The sequence below is a fragment of the Oryx dammah genome, unplaced genomic scaffold (genome assembly GCF_014754425.2).
Source record: "Oryx dammah isolate SB20612 unplaced genomic scaffold, SCBI_Odam_1.1 HiC_scaffold_16, whole genome shotgun sequence".
Classification (NCBI taxonomy): Eukaryota; Metazoa; Chordata; class Mammalia; order Artiodactyla; family Bovidae; genus Oryx; species Oryx dammah.
Window position 1 is genome coordinate 11,515,286 of NW_024070200.1, and position 22,262 is coordinate 11,537,547.

At 36.5% G+C, this 22,262-nt stretch overlaps 1 protein-coding gene across 1 annotated transcript in view; it reads right to left on the bottom strand.

The window, feature by feature from the left end:
• Positions 1-22,262, bottom strand: part of UNC79 (unc-79 homolog, NALCN channel complex subunit) — a 220,807-nt gene that overhangs the window by 167,990 nt on the left and 30,555 nt on the right. Inside the window, exon 6 of the mRNA XM_040256595.1 lies at positions 586-650. Coding sequence (XP_040112529.1) covers positions 586-650 — 65 coding nt within the window. The remainder of the gene's footprint in view (positions 1-585; positions 651-22,262) is intronic.

Genomic DNA, 22,262 nt, shown 5'->3' on the forward strand with positions numbered 1-22,262 from the left:
GTACCTGGTTCAGGCTGTGTGACCTTAGAGGAGAGTTACTTGACCTTTCTAAACCACTGTTCCCTTACCTCTACTGTAATTTTCTATGTGTTTGCTATCCAGCAACCTCTCAGTCATTTCAACAAAAGTTGCATTTGTGAATTGAGCTCAGACTTCAAAAATTTATCTATTTTTGTCCTATGACTTTGAATTCACATAATAATACACTAGGCCACTCATAATCTGTTGCAAACACATGAAAACAGGGCAAAGTACATCTCTTTGAGTTTATTAGCCCAAATAGAAACCAGTCAAGGACTATGTAAGTGTTTCACCAGGATTACGTTGGTCACTATGCCAGTTTCTGACAGCACTTGGCTCTGAACTCAGAGACAAATTTGCAGACACCACTATGCATTGCTCTGTCTTGAACCAACCCACCAAAATACAGTCAGATCAAAGCAGAGTACACTAATCTGAGATTACCACAGAGAATAGGCTTCTGCTCTACAGAGAAGGATGCAATCTCCCTTTCATTTAAGAATTTGCTCCTGATAATGTGACTACTGACAATACAATATTGCCCCAGCTCTAACAAAACAGTACCTTCACAGCTGGTTTGTTAATTGCATTGTGGCATTCGATGTGCTGGCAGTGGATGGGGTTCCAAGCTGTAAAGCAAAGCATAGCTGATGAGTATTTCTCACTGAAAGTATTTGTGCCCTAGTAAAAACTAGTTAAAAAAATTTTTTTTCACTACTTTTCCTTTTCCTAAATAGAACCATCACCAAATTTTCTAAAATAATTATTTTTTTTAATCTATGAAGTATTTTCTAATTTGGTAAAACCATCACAACTCCATCCATTTTCCCATGGGGAAGATAAGCTAGTGTAAGGTGGCATGCCCAAAAACCATAATATTATTTCATGATGATATGCCTAGTAAATTTTTAGAAGTTTTTACATTTATGGTTTCACTTGATCCTCCAAACAACTCTGTGGGATAGATACAGCAGATTACTAAACTCACTTTACGTGTAAGTTAAAATCTAAAAGGTCAGGTTCCTATGGTCACAGAGTTAGTGACAAGCTGCAGCTAGAACATATATCTCTTGGTTCTCAAAACCCTGTTCTTTTCACTATAGCATACTAGGCCAAACAGCCTAGATTTTTGGCACCAAGAAGTTTTCAGATTCATAATAACTGCTAAAAGTGGTTATGTCAACCATTCCATTTCCACCCCATCCCCATCAAATGTGGAGACTGAAAAGATGAGTTTCTTGCCCACATGCAATGTATCTCTTTCATATGTTGTACTTGCTAAATCACTTTAGTCATGCCCAACTCTTTGCGACCCTATGGACCATAGCCCACCAGGTCCCTCTGTCCTATAGGATTCTCCAGGCAAGAATACGGAGTGGGTTGTCATGCCCTCCAGGGGATCTTCCCAACCAAGGGATCGAACTGACTTTCACACATTACCCACAGTCTAAGTAAGCCTCTGCTAATTTGTTAATACCCAACTCCGCAACACAGTATATACACAGAGTGAAGACAAGAACCAAGTGAATTGAGACAGATGAGAACGAGAATTACAATTACTTATCATCATCCAGAATATTCCACAGCCCAAAGCATTTAGTTAACAATATTACACCATAAAAGAGTAATAGGATTATATGTTTGAAAGTAGGACATTTTTCTAAATTGCCATATTCTAAACATCAGATATACAGATGATATTACTCTAATGGCGGAAATCAATGAGGAACTAAAGAGCTTCTTTATGAAGGTGAAAGAGGAGAGTGAAAAATCTGGCTTAAAACTCAACATTCAGACAAGTAAGATCATAGCATCTGGTCCTATCAGTTCATAGCAAAATAGATGGGAAAACAATGGAAACAGTGTCAGGCTTTATTTTCTTGGGCTCCACAATCACTGAAGATGGTGACTTCAGCCATGCTCCTTGGAAGAAAAGCTATGACTAACCTAGACAACATATTAAAAAGCAGAGACATTACTTTGCCAACAAAGGTCTATCTAGTCAGAGCTACGGTTTTTCCAGTAGTCATGTATGGATGTGAGAGTTGGACTGTAAAGAAAGCTGAGCACCAAAGAATTGATGCTTTTGAACTGTGGCATTGGAGAAGACTCTTGAGAGTCCCTTGGACTGCAAGGAGATCAAACCAGTCAGTCGTAAAGGAAATCAGTCCTGAATATTCATTGGAAGGATTAATGTGGAAGCTAAAGCTGCAAAACTTTGGCCACCTGATGCAAAGAACTGACTCATTAGAAAAGACCCTGATGCTGGGAAAGATTGAAGGTGGGAGAAGGGGACGGCAAAGGATGTGATGGTTCAATGGCATCACAGACTCAATGGACATGAGTTTGAGTAAGCTCCAGGAGTTGGTAATGGACAAGGAAGCCTGGCGTGTTGCAGTCCATGGGTTTGCAAAGAGTCAGACACGACTGAGAAACTGAACTGAACTGAATGGCAGAAAGTGAAAAGGAACTAAAGAGCCTCTTGATGAGGGTGAAAGAGGAGAGTGAAAAAACTGGCTTAAAACTCAACATTCAAAAAATAAGATCATGGCATCTGGTCCCATCATTTCATGGCAAATAAAAAGAGGAAAAGTAGAAACAGTGGCATATTTTATTTTCTTGAGCTCCAAAATCACTGCAGATGGTGACAGCAGCCATGAAATTAAAAGACTTGCTCCGTGGAAGAAAAGCTATGGCAAACCTAGACAGTGTACTAAAATGCAGACACATCACTTGGCTGACAAAGTCTGTATAGGCAAAGCTATGGTTTTTCCAGTAGTCATGTATGGATGTGAGAGTTGGACCATAAAGAAGGCTGAGCACTGAAGAACTGATGCTTTCAAATTGTGGTACTGGAGAAGACCCTTGAGAGTTCCTTGGACAACAAGGAGATCAAACCAGTCAATCTTAAAGGAAATCAAAACCGAATATTCATTGGAAAGACTGATGCTGAAGCTGAAGCTCCAATACTTTGACCACATGATGTGAAGAGCCAACTCATTGAGAAAGACCTTGATGCTGGGAAAAATTGAGGGCAGGAGGAGAAGGGGGTGACAGAGGATGATATGTTTGGATGGCATCACCAACTCAATGGACATGAGTGTGAGTAACCTCTGGGTGATAGCAAAGGACAGAGAAGCCTGGCATGCTGCAGTCCATGGGGCTGCAAAGAGTTGGACACAACTTAGCAACTGAAAAACAAAATATTTGATAAGAAACTAAAAGGATGGGAAGGAGAAAATGAAAGTGTACAGGGTTTTTATATTACATGTAAACTAGTATAATATTATTTGAAGGTAGACTATGAAGTTAAAGGTGCATATTGCAATTGAAGAATTGTAGAGTAATTCTTTTTTAAAAAAAAAGCTGTAGCTAACAATTCAAAGAGAGAAAAATGGAACAGTAAAAACTAATTCAAAAGAAGGCAAGATATCCAAAAGGAACAAAGAATAGATGTGGCAAATAGAAAACTAGCACAACAGACATAAGCCTAATAATATCTGTAATTACATTAAGTATAAATAGCCTAAACAAATACATTAAAAGACAAAGATTGTCAAATAGGATTTAAATTTCTCAAAAAGCATGACCCAAATATATGCTGCCTAAGAGAAACACACTTGAAATGTTAAAAGTAGATGAGAGAAAAACTGTTATGATTCAAATGCTAATCATAATAAAGCTGAAATGTCTCTATAAATATCAGACAAGTAGACTCCAAGACAAAGAATAGTACTGGGAACAAAGAAGGATATTTCACAATGATGAAAATGTCAATTCATCAAGATTACAAAACAACCATAAAAATGAGTGTATCTAATGACAGAGTTTCAAATTATATAAAGCAAAACTGACAGAACTTAGAGGAGAAATAAGTCCATAGTGTTGTAAATTTCAACAATCCTCTCTCAGTAATTGATAAAACAAGCAGACCAAAAAATCAATAAAAATAGGTGACTTGAACAACATTCTCAACAACTTGACTTAATTGGTAATGATAGAATTCTCCAGTCAACAACTGGAACAGACATAGTGTCTAGGAGACATGTGCTAAGGGCACAGGCAGCATTTACTAAGACAGTATTCTCATCCATAAAGTAAGCCTCAATAATCTAAATGGAGTGATAGAATAAACTATGTTCTCTGATCTCAATAGAATTAAACTAGAAATAAATAACAAAAAGATATCTAGAATATAACCAAATATTTGTACATTTAAAAAAGTTTACTTATAATCAATCCATAAATAAAAGAGAAATTACAAGGAATATTAGAAAATATTTGTTTCTGAAATACAAAGAAACCACAGCATTTTGGATTTGTAGGCTGCAATTAAAGCAATGCTTAAAGGGAAATTTTTACCTTTAAATTCTTGCACTGAAAAATTTTAAAGGTCCAAAATAAACGATTGATACTTCTATTTAATAATATACAAAAAGAACAAACTCAATCCAATGTTAGTAGAAGGAAGAAAATAATAAAGATAGAAGTACATATCAATAAAACTGAGAACAAAAAACCAACAGAAAATCATAAAACAAATGCTGTGGGTTTTTTTGGAAAGTTCAATAAAATTGATAAGCCCCAGGTAGACTGATGAATTAGGAAATATAAAGAAGCAAACTATCAATGTTAGGAGTGAAAGGCAGGATATCACTGCAGATACTAGACACATGCCAATAAATTACATAAGTTAGATGAAATGCTCACATTCAACAAAAAGCACAGTTACAAAATTACAAAATTCAACTCAATAAAAAGTAGACAGTTAAATGCCCCATTCTATTCAATTGAATTCATAATGTAAAACTTGCCCACAAAGAAAACCTCAAGACCAGATGGATTTACCAGATGGATTCACTATTAACTATTACAGGAATAAATAATACAAATCTTACATAAACTCAGAAAATAAAAGAAAAAACAATTTCCAACTTGTTTCATGAAGCCAGCATTACTTTGTAAACAAAACTAGATGAAAACATTACAACAAAAGAAAAGTAGATCAATATCCCTCATAAATGCAGGAGCAAGAATACTTAGCAAAAAAATTAGCAATTAAGTCTGGCAGGATAATATAACTGAAAAGTGGAACGTATCCCAGGAATGCACGGTTGGCTTAACGCTGCAAAGTAAATCAATGTAATTCACCTTATTAATGGAATTAAGTGGGGAAGTCATATGATTATTTAATACGAGAAATCACATTTGACAAAAACTAACATTCATTCACAGTAAAAATTCTCAACAAACTACGAATAGATGGGGACTTCCTCAACATGATAAAAAGCATCTGTGAAAAACCAACTTATATGCAGAGTACATCATGAGAAATGCTGGACTGGAAGAAACACAAGCGGGAATCAAGATTGCTGGGAGAAATATCAATAACCTCACATATGCAGATGACACCACCCTTATGGCAGAAAGTGAAGAGGAGCTAAAAAGCCTCTTGATGAAAGTAAAAGAGGAGAGGGAAAAAGTTGGCTTAAAGCTCAACATTCAGAAAACGAAGATCATGGCATCCGGTCCCATCACTTCATGGGAAATAGATGGGGAAACAGTGGAAACAGTGTCAGACTTTATTTTTTGGGGCTCCAAAATCACTGCAGATGGTGACTGCAGCCATGAAATTAAAAGACACTTACTCCTCAGAAGAAAAGTTATGACCAACCTAGATAGTATATTCAAAAGCAGAGACATTACTTTGCCGACTAAGGTCCGTCTAGGCAAGGCTATGGTTTTTCCTGTGGTCATGTATGGATGTGAGAGTTGAACTGTGAAGAAGGCTGGGCGCCGAAGAATTGATGAGTTTGAACTGTGGTGTTGGAGAAGACTCTTGAGAGTCCCTTGGACTGCAAGGAGACCCAACCAGTCCATTCTGAAGGAGATCAGCCCTGGGATTTCTTTGGAAGGAATGATGCTAAAGCTGAAACTCCAGTCCTTTGGCCACCTCATGCGAAGAGTTGACTCATTGGAAAAGACTCTGATGCTGGGAGGGATTGGGGGCAGGAGGAGAAGGGGACGACCGAGAATGAGATGGCTGGATGGCATCATGGACTCGATGGACATGAGTTTGAGTGAACTCCGGGAGATGGTGATGAACAGGGACACCTGGTGTGCTGCGATTCATGTGGTCGCAAAGAGTTGGACACGACTGAGTGACTGAACTGAACTGAACTGAACATCATGTTTAACAGTGAAAGCCTGAACACTTTCCCGCCACAAATGAAGGGGAAAAACAAATAAATCCATGCTCAGCACTTCTATTCAATACTAAACTGGAGATAAGAGCCAGTGCAATGAGAAAAAGAAAATAAGAAAGGAAGTGGGGAAAGAAAGGAAGGAAGGGAAAGAGAGAGAAGGAGGGAACCAGGTCGGTAGGCAGGCAGACAAACATACAAATTAAAAGCAAAAAAAAATCTTTATTTGCAAGCAAACAAATCATGTATACAGAAAAAATCTTAAGAAACTTAGAAATAAGCTACAAAAAATAAGTGAATTTAGCAAGGTTGGAGGATGTAAAGTCAATACACAAAAGTAAATTATATTTCTATATAATGGTAGTAAACAAGTAGAATATTAAAATTTAAAACACTACTTACAATAGCACCCAAAATATAAAATATTGAGGAATACCTTTAACAAAACATCAGTAGGACTTGTACACTGAAAACTAGTAAATATTGCTGAAAGAAATTAAAGATTTCTTTATTTATTTAAATTTATTTAATTTATTTATTCACCTAAATAAATGGCCAGAATTGCCACATTTATGAATCAGAAGACTCAATATTGAGTCTTTTTCTCAGGATGTCAATTCTCCCCCAGATTAAACAACATATTCAATGTCATCCCAGTCAAACCAGAATGCTTTGTAGAAATTGACAAACTGAGAGTAATATTTCTATTAAAATGTAAAAGTCCTATAAGAGTCAAAACAATTTTGAAAAGGAACAAATCTGGAGGATTTAAACTACATGATTTCAAGATTTACTATAAAACTACATTAGTCAAGATTGTATGATAATGGTCTGAAGATAGACAATGAAATAGATTCATGCATATCTGAGCAATTAGTTTTTAACAAAATAGTCACTGCAATCCAATGTGGAAAGAGTAAGTTTTTCAACAAATTGAACTGAAACAAAAAAGTCAACCCTTATGTCCCACCATATACAAAAATTAATTCCAAATGGGCCATATACTTAAATGTAAAAGCTTAAACTATAAGGCTTCTAGAATAAAACACTGGAGAATTTCCTTATAACCTTAGGGGAGACTAAAGAAAAACTATAAAAGAAAAATCAATAAATTGAATTTTATTAAACTGAAAATTTTGCTCTTTGAAATACCTGAAAAGGAAATCCCCTGACTGAAAGGCCACATCCATAATGTATATATCTGAAAAAAAAAGTCTTCTATTTTCAACATCTAATAGACTGGAAATCCAATTTAAAAATGAACAAAGGATTTCAGTGAGAACTTTACAAAAATATATACAAATGGCCAATAAGCACCTGTAAAGATATTCACTATCACTAGTCATCAGGGAAATGAAACAACAATGTGTTATTACCACCTGGCTATCAGTATGTCTAACATCAAAAAGACCAACAATCCCAAGTATTGATAACAATATAGCATTAGGACTCTCAATGTGCTTCTGGAGGGAGTATAAAATGGAACAATCACTTCTGAAAAACGATTTGGACATTTCTTATAAAAGTAAATATACAATCCAGTATTTTCACTGCCCAGTATTTATCAAGAGAAATAAATGTGTATCTTCATTAAAAAATACTTTCTTATATGAATGTTTATAACTTTACTCATAATAGGTAAAAGTGTTCATCAAGAAACCAATGGATAAACTGTGATATAGCCATACAATGCATTACTATCAATATTTTTTAAATGAATTGCCAGGGTCCAGCCCCGGTGGATCCAGGGAATTCGAAGGGTGGACGGAGTCGGCGAGGAAAGACTTATTTACTTATTAATATAAGATTGGATTAGGAAGAACTAGTGTAGTAGGAAGATTAAGTGGAGGAAGAGGGCTGAATAGCTTGGATTACGCGGAAGACCAATAAAATTCCAGACAAGGAATTTGCACCATCTACGTTGGGCCACCGGGCGCTTGCTTGAATATCTAAGGGTGCCTCGCCTTAGGCTCCCTTTCGCGCGGGTCTTAACAGCCAGGGCAAGTAAGTAGACTTGGCGAGCCTCCGCGCCCCAGATGGAAATTCAGCCTGAAATTAAGGCAAAGAGGAGGGAAAAAGAGAGAGAGACACGGGGGAAACCAGTCCAGCAACTGGCTCCTGCTCCTATTGTTTAGAAGGCCTTATATACCTTTTAGATTGTACATAGAGATCAATGGGTAATACAAAATTATGCAGTGTTAGCAGCCCAGACTCTTATCAAAACCAGGCTTTTCTCTCTGCATACCTAATTCTATACACAAGTCTTAGGTGATTTACATCATCTTCTGGCCAAAAGGGGCCAATTAACATTTTACAGCCTTTTTTCTGATAAGGGTTAGTCAACCAGAAGACTTATTTGTGTTGATCTTCCCAAAGTTTGGTGCCACTCTCAGAAAGTACTAAATAAAGTTACATTCTTACATAGCAAGGACACAAGAGGAGTGCAAAGAGAAGTAATTAACTCAAAAGTCTAGTGTTGCTAACATCAGAACTACTATATATCTTTTTCCATATCCTGTTTACATTGATTAACATCCTCCCAGGTGCCTAAAAGATAAAGAATATGGAGGCCTGGCAGCAATCATTGAGTCAACAGTGAAATCCCGTCACCAATATAATTTTTAACTCTTTAGAAAAGGCTCTGTATCTTTAAGATGCTTTTAAGCTTTGTGCCTCTTGCTGGTTGGGGGCTGCAGGCAATTCACAAGCTGTAAGAGGTCCAGGGAACCTGTTAGGCAAGCTAGAGAGCAATCAGAGGGGGTTAACTGAAACATCCCTTTCAAATGCAGAAGACTAAAGCCCTGAGTTGACTTTTTTTCCAGAGAATATCAGAAAAGTGGAAAAGCAGGCAGATTCTTATTTTGGGAGAGTGGATGCTCAAGAAATTCCAGGGGGAAAACCTGAGGTCTGATTAGCCTTGCCATCAGAGCTCTTGCCGCATGACCTTGTCACGGGTGGAATTCCTCACGCTGGCTCCTGACAATGAATTACTGATATACCAACATGAATAAACTTTAAAAACATTATGCTAAATGAAATAAGCAGACACAAAAATAGTATATACTATGTGATTCCATTCATATAAAATCCTAGGACAGGCAAAACTAGTATACAATGACAGAAAGCAGATCAGTGGTTGTCTATGGTAAACTTACTGAAAAGAAAGCTGGAGATATTCTGGGGATGATGGAAATGTTCTGTGTGTCGATTATAGCTTTGGTTACATTAGTATATACATTTGTCAAAAGTTATCAAACTATGCTTAAAATGTGTTATTTTACTGAAGGAAAATTATAACTCAATAAAATTGTTTTTAAGAAATGAAGGATCAATCAAATGTATACTTCAAAGGAAAAGAAACAGTGTATTGAAACACAAGAGAAAACATTTGTCTGACCATCATCTAGTCATTGAATCAAATTAGGAAAGTGTGTGGCATCTCGAACATGAAGCAAGAACACAAAAACTTTGTAAAAACAGGAATAGAAAGTCAAAATAATTTAGGGTGACAAAGGATACTAACAGAATGAAACAAAAACAGATTTAGATAAAAGATATGATAAATGTAATTAAACTAAAAATGAAATAGCAAACTTAGAAACACTCATTCAATGCAATAAATAGTACTCAGTTAGGGTAAAAGTCAATTAGCTTATAAAGAAAATTAACCTAAGAAGCTATACCAACCTATGCATTCAGCAAAAACAAGACCTGTAGCTTATAGTAGCTCAGATCAAGAGCTCCTTATTGCAAAATTCAGACTTAAATTGAAGAAAGCCGGGAAAAATCACTAGGCCATTCAGGTATGACCTAAATCAAATCCTTTATGATTATACAGTGGAAGTGACAAATAGATTCAAGGAATTAGATTTGATAGATAGAGTGCATGAAGAACAATGGAGGTTTGTGACATTGTATAGGAGGCAGTGACCAAAACTATCCCCAAGAAAAAGAAATGCAAGAAGGCAAAATGGTCGTGGAGGCTTTACAGATTGCTGAGAAAAAAAGAGAAGCAAAAAGCAGAGAGGGAAAGATACACCCATCTGAATGCAGAGTTCCAAAGAATAGCAAGGAGAAATAAGACAGCCTTCCTAGTGAACAATGCAAAGAAATAAAGGAAAAAAATAGAATGGGAAAGACTAGAGATGTATTCAAGAAAATTAGAGATACAAAGGGAATATTTCATGCAAAGATGGGCACAATAAAGGACAGAAACAGTAAGGACCTAAAAGAAGCAAATGAGATTAAGAAGACATGGCAAAAATACACAGAAGAAATGTACCAGAAAAAGGTCTTAATAACCCGGATAGCCACAATGGTGTGGTCACTCGCCTAGAGCCAGACATCCTGGGGTGAGAAGTCAAGTGGGCCTTAAGAAGCATTACTATGAACAAAGCTGGTGGAGGTGATGGAATTCCAGCTGAACTATTTTAGATCCTAAGAGATGATGCTGTGAAAGTGCTGTGCTCAATATGCCAGCAAATTTGGAAAAGTCAGCAGTGGCGACAGGACTGGAAAAGGTCAGTTTTCATCCCAATCCCAAAGAAAGGCAATGCCAGAGAATGTTCAAACTACCATACAATTGTGCTCATTTCACATACTAGCAAGGTAATGCTCAAAATCCTTCAAACTAGGCTTCAACAGTGTGTGAACTGAGAACTTCCATATGTACAAGCTGGATTTAGAAAACGCAGAGGAACCAGGAATCAAATTGCAGACATCCGCTAGATCATAGAAAAAACAAGGGAACTCCAGGAAAACCTCTATTCTTCTTCATTGACTACGCTATAACTTTTGACTCTGTGGATCACAGCAAACTGAAAATTTCTGAAAGCGATGGGAATACCAGACCACCATACCTGCCTCCTAAGAAACCTGTGAGCAGGTCAAGAAGCAACAGTTAGAACCTACATGGAACAGCAGACTGGTTCAAAATTGGGATAAGAGTATGTCAAGGCTGTATGTTATCACTTTGCTTATTTAACTTATATTCAGAGTACAGCATGCAAAATGCTGGGCTGGATGAATCACAAGCTAGAATTAAGATTGCCAGGAGAAATATCAATAACCTCAAAAATACAGATGACACCACTTTAACGGCAGAAAGCAAGGGGGGAACTAAAGAGCCTCTTGATGAAAATAAATGAGGAGAATGAAAAAGCTGGCTTAAAACTCAATATTTAAAAAACTAAGATCATGCCATCCGGTCCCCTCACTTCATGGCAAATAGATGGGGATAAAATGTAAACAGTGACAGGCTTTATTTTCTTGGGCTCAAAAGTCACTGCAGATGGTGACTGAGCAATGAAATTAAGAGATGCTTGCTCCTTGGGAAAAAAGCTATGACAAATTAATTAAAAGATATTTATATAGCAATATTTTTAAAAAGCTATTTTTTAAAAAAAATAGATAAGGCTCCATGAATTAAGAACAACAAAAGTAACTCCTCTAACAGACAAAATCACTGGTTTAAGGCTTGTCTTCTATAACTCTGAATGCCAGAAAACAGTGAAGTAATTTTTACATATCTTTCACAGTGAAGCAGAGGTTTTTTTCATGATGAAATAGAAAGACACTCTTAAATATACCTAACCTTGAAAATATATATACATTCCACCACTGAAAATATTACAGAAAAAAAAAATTCTGAGTTCTATTTCCCCAGAAATGATAGACAAATTAATTCAAGCCAATTCTCCTACTGAGAATATTTAGAAAACCAGACACAATTAAATGAAAAAAACAAATGAACCCAGAGAATTTTATGGGAGAATTGTGGGGCCATGATCCAAAAGAAGAAGGGATTGCCAAAAGGTGGACCTGGCATCTGAGTCCACTCTTTATCCTTTGCCTATTTCTCTTTCTGCCAATTCTGCAACATGAGCCAATTTCAACAGACTCTCTGACACAAGAGAATTAAATTTGGAACTGGTTGACCACCAAAGAATGGGAAACCTAAAAATCACCGTGGGCTGTGGGTAGAGGTCCCAAAAGGTCACACCCTAGGAGTAAAGGGGAAACAGAAATAGACCAACCCTCACAGGGACTGAAGAACAGCTTCAAATTATCTCAAGAATTTACCGTAGATTTTTTTTTTTTTTTTTTGAGCTTCATCAAAGTGACCTGGGTTACCAATGTCTACAGTTTCCTTCCAGAAGCAAACATAAATACTTTCTGAAGAAATACAATTTAATCCTAAACCTCAAATTAACTCTATAGTTTTTCTATCCAATATCTCACACACAATTTTTTCTTAAGAACATAAAATAAAAAGATAAGACAGCAAAAGAAATTCAACAGAATCAGAGCCTCCAAAGATCTAGAATACTGAGTTATCAGAAACAGACTTTAAAATAAATATGCTTAATATATGCTATAAAGTAAGACAAATTAGAGATTATAATCAAATAATTGGAACTTTTAAAGCACCAAATGGAAATTCTAGAACTTAAAAACATAATTAACAAAATGAAGACTACATTTGGGAAGCTAAACAACTAATGAGGAGGAAGAAAAATCAGACAAAGAGATTCTGAAAGAAGCATAGAAAGATGAAATAGGAAAGGGTAATGCAAGAAACATCCATAGACAACATGAGAGAGAAGATCTAACATATGTGTCATTGTAATTCCAGAAAGAAAGATGAGAATATGGTATCAAGCCATTGTTGAAGAAATAAAGAAACTTCCAATTACAACCATGATGTTTTAATAATATAAGAACTTATCCTTCAACTGCAAAAAATGTATAAAGCAACTCATTTCCGACACTGGGTATAGATTTTAACACAAGATTGCAATCTTTTGAAAAAGGAAGAACACACAAATTAAGTTCTACATTCACTTTGGTTTTCTGCCTGGGAATATATCCAAACTGCAGCAAAAAGAAGTGGAGCCCAATAAGTAATTAGCATTTTCAGTGAGTAGAGGAAACATCACAGTGAAGAATTGCTAAGGCAACTGGAAATTGAGTAAAGGCAGAACAACAGGGAGTGCCAAAGGACAGGTCCTATAAATCTGTGTGAGGATGCTCCTCGGGTCCTTGGCTTAATCCAAAACTTCACGGGCTCACAGAAAAGCTCTGCAAGGACTAGCAGAGAACACAAGCTGAATGGCTTAATGGCTGAAAGCTGAACAGTGATTTTAGAGGTCACATAGGGCCAGAGATGCACTGTATTTCCAATACAGCCAAAGTAAGTAACTTTGGTGAGCACACCAGGAATTTAGGAGCCCACAGATAGGTCACTACTAAAAAAGTAAAAGCCAGTATCTCTGATGAATATAGATACAAAAATTCTCAATAAAATACCAGCAAACTGAATTCAGCAGCACATGAAAAGGATCATTTACAAAGGTCAAGTGGGATTTATCACTAGGATGCAAAAATAGTTCAACAAACACAAATCAATAAATACGATACATTGCGTTAGCAGAGTGAAAGAAAAAAATCATATGATTACCTCAACAGAAGCAGAAAAAGCATATGACAAAATTCAATATCCCTTCTTGATTTAAAAAATCTTAACAAATCAGGCATAGAAGGAAAATATCTCGTCATTAATAAGGACCATATATAACAAGTCCACAGCTAACATCATATTCAGTGGTGGAAGGCTGAAAGCTTTTCCTCTAAGTTCGGGATCAAGACAAAGTACCCACTCCCACCACCCCTATTCAACGTAGTACTGAAAGTCCCAGCTAGAGGAATTAGGCAAGAAAAATAAATAAAAGGTATGAGAATTGGAAAGGAAGATGTAAGCTTGTTTCTATTTCCAGATGACATTATAATATAAACAGAAGATCCTGAAAACACAACAAGAAAACATACATCTCATCAATGAATTCTGTTAAGTTGAAAGATAAAAAATAGAGATACAAAAATTAGTAGTATTTCTGTACACTAACAATGCATTTTGTGAAAAAGAAATAAATCAACTACATTTACAATAGCATCAAAAATTATAAAATACTTAGGAATAAACTTAACCAAGCAAGTGAAAGACCTCTAGTCTGAAAACTATAAGACATTGCTGAAAGAAATCAAAGAAAGCATAAATAAATGGAAAGGTATCCCATGTTAATGAAGAGGAAGAGTTAATAGTGTTAAAATTTCAATACTACCAAAATCCATCTATAGATTCAATGCAATTCCTATCAATATTAAAATGACATATTTTATAGATGTAGAAAACACTCTTAAAATTTATAAGGAACCACAAAAGACCTCAAATAGTCAAAGAAATTCTGAGAAAGAACAAAGCATGAGGCATCACATTCCTTGATTTGAAGCTATACTTTCAAGCTATAATAATCAAAATAGTATGATACCAACATAGAAACAGATCTACAACCAATGGAACAGAACGGAAAGCCCAGAACTAAACCCAAGCATATACAGTCAATTAGTATTTGACAAGGGAGCCAGGAATCTCAATGGAGAAAACACAGTCTCTTCAGTAACTGGATATTCACATGTAAAAATAAATAAATAAATAAAACTGGACCCCTATCTTGTTTTACTCACAAAAAATTTACTCAAAATGAATTAAAGACTTAAATGTAAGTCATGAAAACATAAGAATAAAGCTCCTTCACATGTGTTTGATTATTATTTTTTTAATATGACACCTAACCATAAACAATAAAATAAAAAATAAGTAAGACTACACCAAACTGAAAAGCTTTTACGCAGCCAAAGAAACCTTCAACAAAGTAAAAAGCAACCTATGGAATGGCAATAAATATTTCTAAACCATATATCCAATAAGTAGTTAACATCTAAAATATATAAAGAATTCATACAGCTCCATAGCAAAGAAAAAAAAAGAAAACAGTATAAAAATAAGCAAAGGACCTAAATAGATGTTTTCCAAAGAAGATATGCAAAAAGCCAACAGGTACATGAAAAGATTCTCAACACCACTAGTCATTAGGGAAATGCAAATTAAAAACCACAATGAAATGCTACCTCACACCTGTTAGAATGACCATCATCCAAAAGACAGGAGATAAGAAATGTGGAAACTTTCAGTACTATTGTAAATTAGTACAGGTATTATGTAAGACAGTAAAAGGAATACTCAAAAAATTGAAACTAGAACTACCATTTCCACTTCTGCAAATATGTCCATAGGAAATGAAAATAGTAACTTGAAAGGATATCTGCACCCCCATGCTCACAGTACCATTACTTATGATAGCCACGACATGTGAGCAACGTAAGAATCCATCAATGGATAAAAGTTGTGAGTTCAAATTTCCAGTTAAAAGATAAATAATTACTAGGAGTTGAGGTACAACATGAAGATTATAACTAAAACTGCTGTATGATATATAGGAAAGTTATTAAGAGAGTAAATCCTGAGTTCTCACCACATCGAGAAAATTTTTTTCCTTTCTCTTCTTTGTGTTGATATATGGGATGATGGGCACCAAACTTGTGGCAGTAATAATTTCACAATGTATGCAAATCAAATCATCAGGCTGTACACCATAAACGTATACAGTGGCATATGTTATTTCTCAATAAAACTGGAAAAAAATGAAAATTTCAATCAAATAGAAAAACTGAAAAATTTTTCAAAAGAAAAAAAAAGGGAGCAGTTTAATCTTCAAAAGAGCAACAACTTGGCATGAAACTAGAAACCAACCACAGAAAGAGAAATGAGGGAAAAAACAACTCAGTTCAGTTCAGTTCAGTCGCTCAGTCAACTCTTTGCAACCCCATAGACTGCAGCAAGTCAGGCTTCCTTGTCCATCACCAACTCTCGGAGCTTGCTGAAACTCATGTTGATTGAGTTGGTGATGCCATCCAACCATCTCATCCCTTGTTGTCCGCTTCTCCTCCTGCCTTCAATCTTTCCCAACATCAGGGTCTTTTCCAATGAGTCAGTTCTTCACATCAGGTGGCCAAAATATTGCAGCTTCAGCTTTAGCATCAGTCCTTCCAATGAATTTTCAGGGCTGATTTCCTTTAAGATTGACTGGTTTGATCTTGCAATCCAAGGGACTCTCAAGAGTCTTCTCCAACACCACAGTTCAAAAACATCAATTCTTCGGTGCTCAGCTTTCTTTATAGTACAACTCTCACATCCATACATGACTACTGGAAAAACCATAGCTTTAACTGGATGCACCTTTGTTGGCAAAGTAACGCATGTCCTTTTAATACACTGTCCAGGCTTGTCATAGCTTTTCTTCCAAAGAGCAAGCATCTTTTAATTTCATGGTTACAGTCACCATCCACAGTGATTTTGGAACCCAAAAAAATTAAGTCTGTCACTGTTTCCATTGTTTCCCCATCTATTTTGCCATGAAGTGATGGGACCAGATGCCATGATCTTAGTTTTTAGAATGTTGAGTTTTAAGCCAGCTTTTTCACTCTCCTCTTTCACTTTACTCAAGAGGCTCTTTAGGATTTCTTCCCTTTCTGCCCTAAGGGTGGTGTTATCTGCATATCTGAGTTCAGTTCAGTTTAGTGTCCGACTCTTTGTGACCCCATGAATCGCAGCACACCAGGCCTCCCTGTCTATCACCATCTCCCGGAGTTCACTCAGACTCATGTCCATCGAGTCAGTGATGCCATCCAGCCATCTCATCCTCGGTCGTCCCCTTCTCCTCCTGCCCCCAATCCCTCCCAGCATCAGAGTCTTCCAATGAGTCAACTTTTTGCATGAGGTGGCCAAAGTACTGGAGCTTCAGGTTTAGCATCATTCCTTCCAAAGAAATCCCAGGGTTGATCTCCTTCAGAATGGACTGGTTGGATCTCCTTGCAGTCCAAGGGACCCTCAAGAGTCTTCTCCAACACCACAGTTCAAAAGCATCAATTCTTCGGCGCTCAGCCTTCTTCACAGTCCAACTCTCACATCCATACATGACCACTGGAAAAACCATAGCCTTGACTAGATGGACCTTAGTCGGCAAAGTAATGTCTCTGCTTTTGAATATGCTATCTAGGTTGGTCATAACTTTTCTTCTGAGGAGTAAGCATCTTTTAATTTCATGGCTGCAGTCACCATCTGCAGTGATTTTGGAGCCCCAAAAAATAAAGTCTGACACTGTTTCTACTGTTTCCCCATCTATTTCCCATGAAGTGATAGGACCAGATGCCATGATCTTCGTTTTCTGAATGTTGAGCTTTAAGCCAACTTTTTCCCTCTCCTCTTTCACTTTCATCAAGAGTCTTTTTAGCTCCTCTTCACTTTCTGCCATAAGGGTGGTGTCATCTGCATATCTGAGGTTATTGATATTTCTCCCGGCAATCTTGATTCCAGTTTGTGTTTCTTCCAGTCCAGCGTTTCTCATGATGTACTCTGCATATAAGTTAAGTAAGCAGGGTGAAAATACACAGCCTTGACGTACTCCTTTTCCTATGTGGAACCAGTCTCTTGTTCCATGTCCAGTTCTAACTGTTGCTTCCTGACCTGCATACAGATTTCTCAAGAGGCAGGTTAGGTGGTCTGGTATTCCCATCTCTTGCAGAATTTTCCATAGTTTATTGTGATCCACACAGTCAAAGGCTTTGGCATAGTCAATAAAGTAGAAATAGATGTTTTTCTGGAACTCTCTTGCTTTTTCCATGATCCAGCAAATGTTGGCAATTTGATCTCTGGTTCCTCTGCCTTTTCTAAAACCAGTTTGAACATCAGGGAGTTCACGGTTCACGTATTGCTGAAGCCTGGCTTGGAGAATTTTGAGCATTACTTTACTAGCATGTGAGATGAGTGCAATTGTGCGGTAGTTTGAGCATTCTTTGGCATTGTCTTTCTTTGGAATTGGAATGAAAACTGACCTTTTCCAGTCCTGTGGCCACTGCTGAGTTTTCTAAATTTGCTGGCATATTGAGTGCAGCACTTTCACAGCATCATCTTTCAGGATTTGAAACAGCTCAACTGGAATTCCATCACTTCCACTAGCTTTGTTCGTAGTGATGCTTTCTAAGGCCCACTTGACTTCACATTCCAAGATGTCTGGCTCTATATTAGTGATCACATCATCATGATTATCTGGGTCATGAAGATCTTTTTTGTACAGTTATTCCGTGTATTCTTGCCACCTCTTCTTAATATCTTCTGCTTCTGTTAGGTCCAGACCATTTCTGTCCTTTATCGAGCCCATCTTTGCATGAAATGTTCCCTTGGTATCTCTAATTTTCTTGACGAGATCTCTAGTCTTTCCCATTCTGTTGTTTTCCTCTATTTCTTTGCATTGATTGCTGAAGAAGGCTTTCTTATCTCTTCTTGCTATTCTTTGGAACTCTGCATTCAGATGCTTATATCTTTCCTTTTCTCCTCTGCTTTTTGCCTCTCTTCTTTTCACCGCTATTTGTAAGGCCTCCCCAGACAGCCATTTTGCTTTTTTGCATTTGTTTTCCATGGGGATGGTCTTGATCCCTGTCTCCTGTACAATGTCATGAACCTCATTCCATAATTCATCAGGCAGTCTATCTATCAGATCTATACCCTTAAATCTATTTCTCACTTCCACTGTATAATCATAAGGGATTTGATTTAGGTCATACCTGAATGGTCTAGCGGTTTTCCCTACTTTCTTCAATTTAAGTCTGAATTTGGCAATAAGGAGTTCATGATCTGAGCCACAGTCAGCTCCTGGTCTTGTTTTTGTTGACTGTATAGAGCTTCTCCATCAGGTTATTGATATTTCTCCCACAATCTTTATTCCAGCTTGTGCTTCATCCAGCTTGGCATTTCCCATGATGTACTGAGACCAGTTGGATTTGATTACAGAACTTCCACAGGACTGAAGAAACAGACTTTTAGAAGACACAAACAAAACCTTGTGCACACCAGGAGCCAGGAGAAAGAAACTGATCCAGACTTGGGTGGGTGTCCAGGAGTCTTAGGTGGAGGAGTGGGTCAACAGTGGCCTGCTGTACAGTCAGGGCACTGAATACAACAGCGCCTGCACAAGTCCTTCTGAAGGAGGTCGCCATTACCTTCATTACCCCTACCATAGTTTGGCCTCAGGCCAAACAACAGGGAGGGAACACAGCCCCACCCAACAAAGGAAAATTGGATTAAAGATTTACTGAGCATGGCTCCACCCATCAGAACAAGACCCAGTTTCCCCCACAGTCAGTCTCTCCCATCAGGAAGCTTCCATAAGACTCTTATCCTTATCCATCAGAGTGAAAATCACAATCACAGAAAACCAACCAAACTGATCACATGGATCACAGCCTTGTCTAACTCAGTGAAACTATGAGCCATGCCATATACGGCCACCCAAGACCGACAGGTCATGGTGGATAGTTCTGATAAAACAGGGTCCACTGGAGAAGGGAATAGCAAACCACTTCAGTATTCTTGCCTTGAGAACCCCATGAACAGTATGAAAAGGCAAAAAACGATTACATGGAGACTAAGCAATCTGCTACCCAAAAACCAATGAATTAACAATGAAATCAAAGAGGAAATTAAAAAATGCCTGAGGAAAACAACAATGAACACTGAAACATATGAAATAGATGGGATACAACAAAGAATATATATATATGTAAAACTGAATCACTTTGTTGCACAGCAAAAATTAACACAACATTGTGTGTAAATCAATTATACTTCAATCAATTTTTAAAAGTCAATAAAATAAATATTAAACTTAAAAAGAAAAACCTCTGGATGCAGCAAAAGCAGTCCTAAGAGGGAATTTCACAGTGCTATAGGCCTTTCTCAAAAAAAAAAAAAAAAAAAAACAAGAAAAATCCTGAATAAACAACCTAAACTACCACCTAAAAAAATTAAAAGAAGAACAAACAAAACCTAAAGTAAGCAAAAGAAAGGAAACAATAAAGATCAGAGAGGAAATAAATAAGAGATTGTTTAAAAATAGAAAAAAATCAAAGAGCTAGTTTTTTGAAAAAGTATAAACAAAATCAAAAAACCCTCTGGCCAGGCTCACCAAGAAGAAAAGAAAGAGGACTCAAATAAACAAAATAAGAAATGAAAAAGGAGAAATAATAACCAATTCCACAGAAATACAAAATATATATATATATCAAGAAAACACTATGAACACTTTTATGCCAATAACATAGTCAACCCAGATGCAATGGACAAGATTCTAGAAACATACAGCCTGCCAAAACTGAATCAAAAAGAAATATAATTTGAATAAACTGACCACAAGAAGTAAAACAGAATCCATAATTTTAGAAAAACACTCCCTGCAAACAAAAGTCCAGGATGAGGTGGCTTCACTGGAGAATTCTATAAAACATACAAAGAAGAACTATACCTATCCTCAAACTCTCAAAAGATTGAAGAGGAGGGAACACTTCCAAAGTCACTCTATGAAGCCAAAACCAAGGACCCTACAAAAAAAAAAATTATGGGCCAATATCTTTGATGAATATAGATGCAAAAATCCTCAACAAAATATTAGCAAACTGAATGCAGGAACACTTTTATCAAGTTGGAGTCACAAGACAAGGATGCTCTCTCCCATCACTTTTATTCAACATAGTATTTAAAGTTCTAGCCACAGCAATCAGACAAGAGAAAAGTAAAAGGTATCCAAATAAGAAGGGAAGAGGTAAAATTGCCTCATATACGTATGACATGATACTCTATAAAGAAAACACTAAAAACTCCACACAGAAACTATTAGAACTGATAAATTCATCAAGACAGCAGGATACAAGATTATTATACTGAAAGTTTTTGCCTTTGTTTACATTAACAATGAACTATATCAGAAGGAGAAAGTTAAAAAAAAAAATTAAATCACATTTTAAAAAATACCTAGGAATAAACCTAACCAAGCAGGTTTAAGATGTAGACACTGAGAACTATAAAACATTGATAAAGGAATCTGAAGATGATTTAAGGAAATGGAAAGATATCCCATGCTCTTGAATTGGAAGAATTAATACAGTTAAAATGGCCACACTACCCCAAACAATTTACAGATAGAATGTGAACCCTATCAAATTACTCATGACTTTTTCACAGAACTAGGACAAATAATTCTAAAATTTATACAGAACCACAAAAGACCCAGAATTGCCAAAGTAATCCTGAGGAAAGAGAACAAAGCTGGAGGTATAACCCTTTTAGACTTCAGACAATACTACAAAGCAACATTAATCAAAACAGCATGGCTTTGGCACAAAAGACATACAGGTCACTGGAATGGAATACAGAGCCCAAAAATAAATCCACACACCAATGGTCAATGAATCTTCAATAAAGGAGGCAAGAATATACCATGGAGAAAAGACAGTCTCTTCAAGTTGTGTTGGAAAAGCTGGACAGTCACATGTAAATCAATGAAGTTAGAACACTCGCTTACACCATATAAAATAATAAACTCAAAATGGCTTAAAGACTTAAATATAGGGATTTCCCTGGTGGTCCCACTAGAGACTAAGACTCCATGCTCCCAGTTCAGGGAGCCCAGGTTTGATCCCTGATCAGGGAACTAGATCAAACATGCTGCAATGAAGAGTTCCTATGTTGCAACTAAGAATTTTGCATGCTGCAACTAATAGATCCTGCATGCTACAACCAAAAGATTTCACATACTGCAGCTAAAACCCAATGCAGCTAAATAAATAAACAGCTATTTCTTTAAAAGACTTAAATATAAGACATAACACCATAAAACTCCTAGGAGAGAACATAGGCAAAATATTCTCTGACACAAATCGTAGCAGTATTTTCTTAGATTGTCTGCCAAGGCAAAAGAAAGGAAAATAAATAAATAAACAAACAGGACCTAATCAAATGTGCAAGCGTTTGCACAACAAAGGAAGCCATAAACAAAATGAAAAGCAAATCTACAGAATGGGAGAAATTATTTGTAAATGAAGCAACTGACAGGAGCTTAATTTGATTTAAAAGCAAATCAAGTAGTAATTATATTACATATATGTGGACAAAGTGCTTCAATTAAAAGGCAAAGATCATGAAAACTGAGTTTAAAAACTAGAACTATATGCTACTTACGAGACACACATGAAATACAGAAATATTAAAAAGTTGAAAACAAAACATCGGAAAATACCACACATGCACTC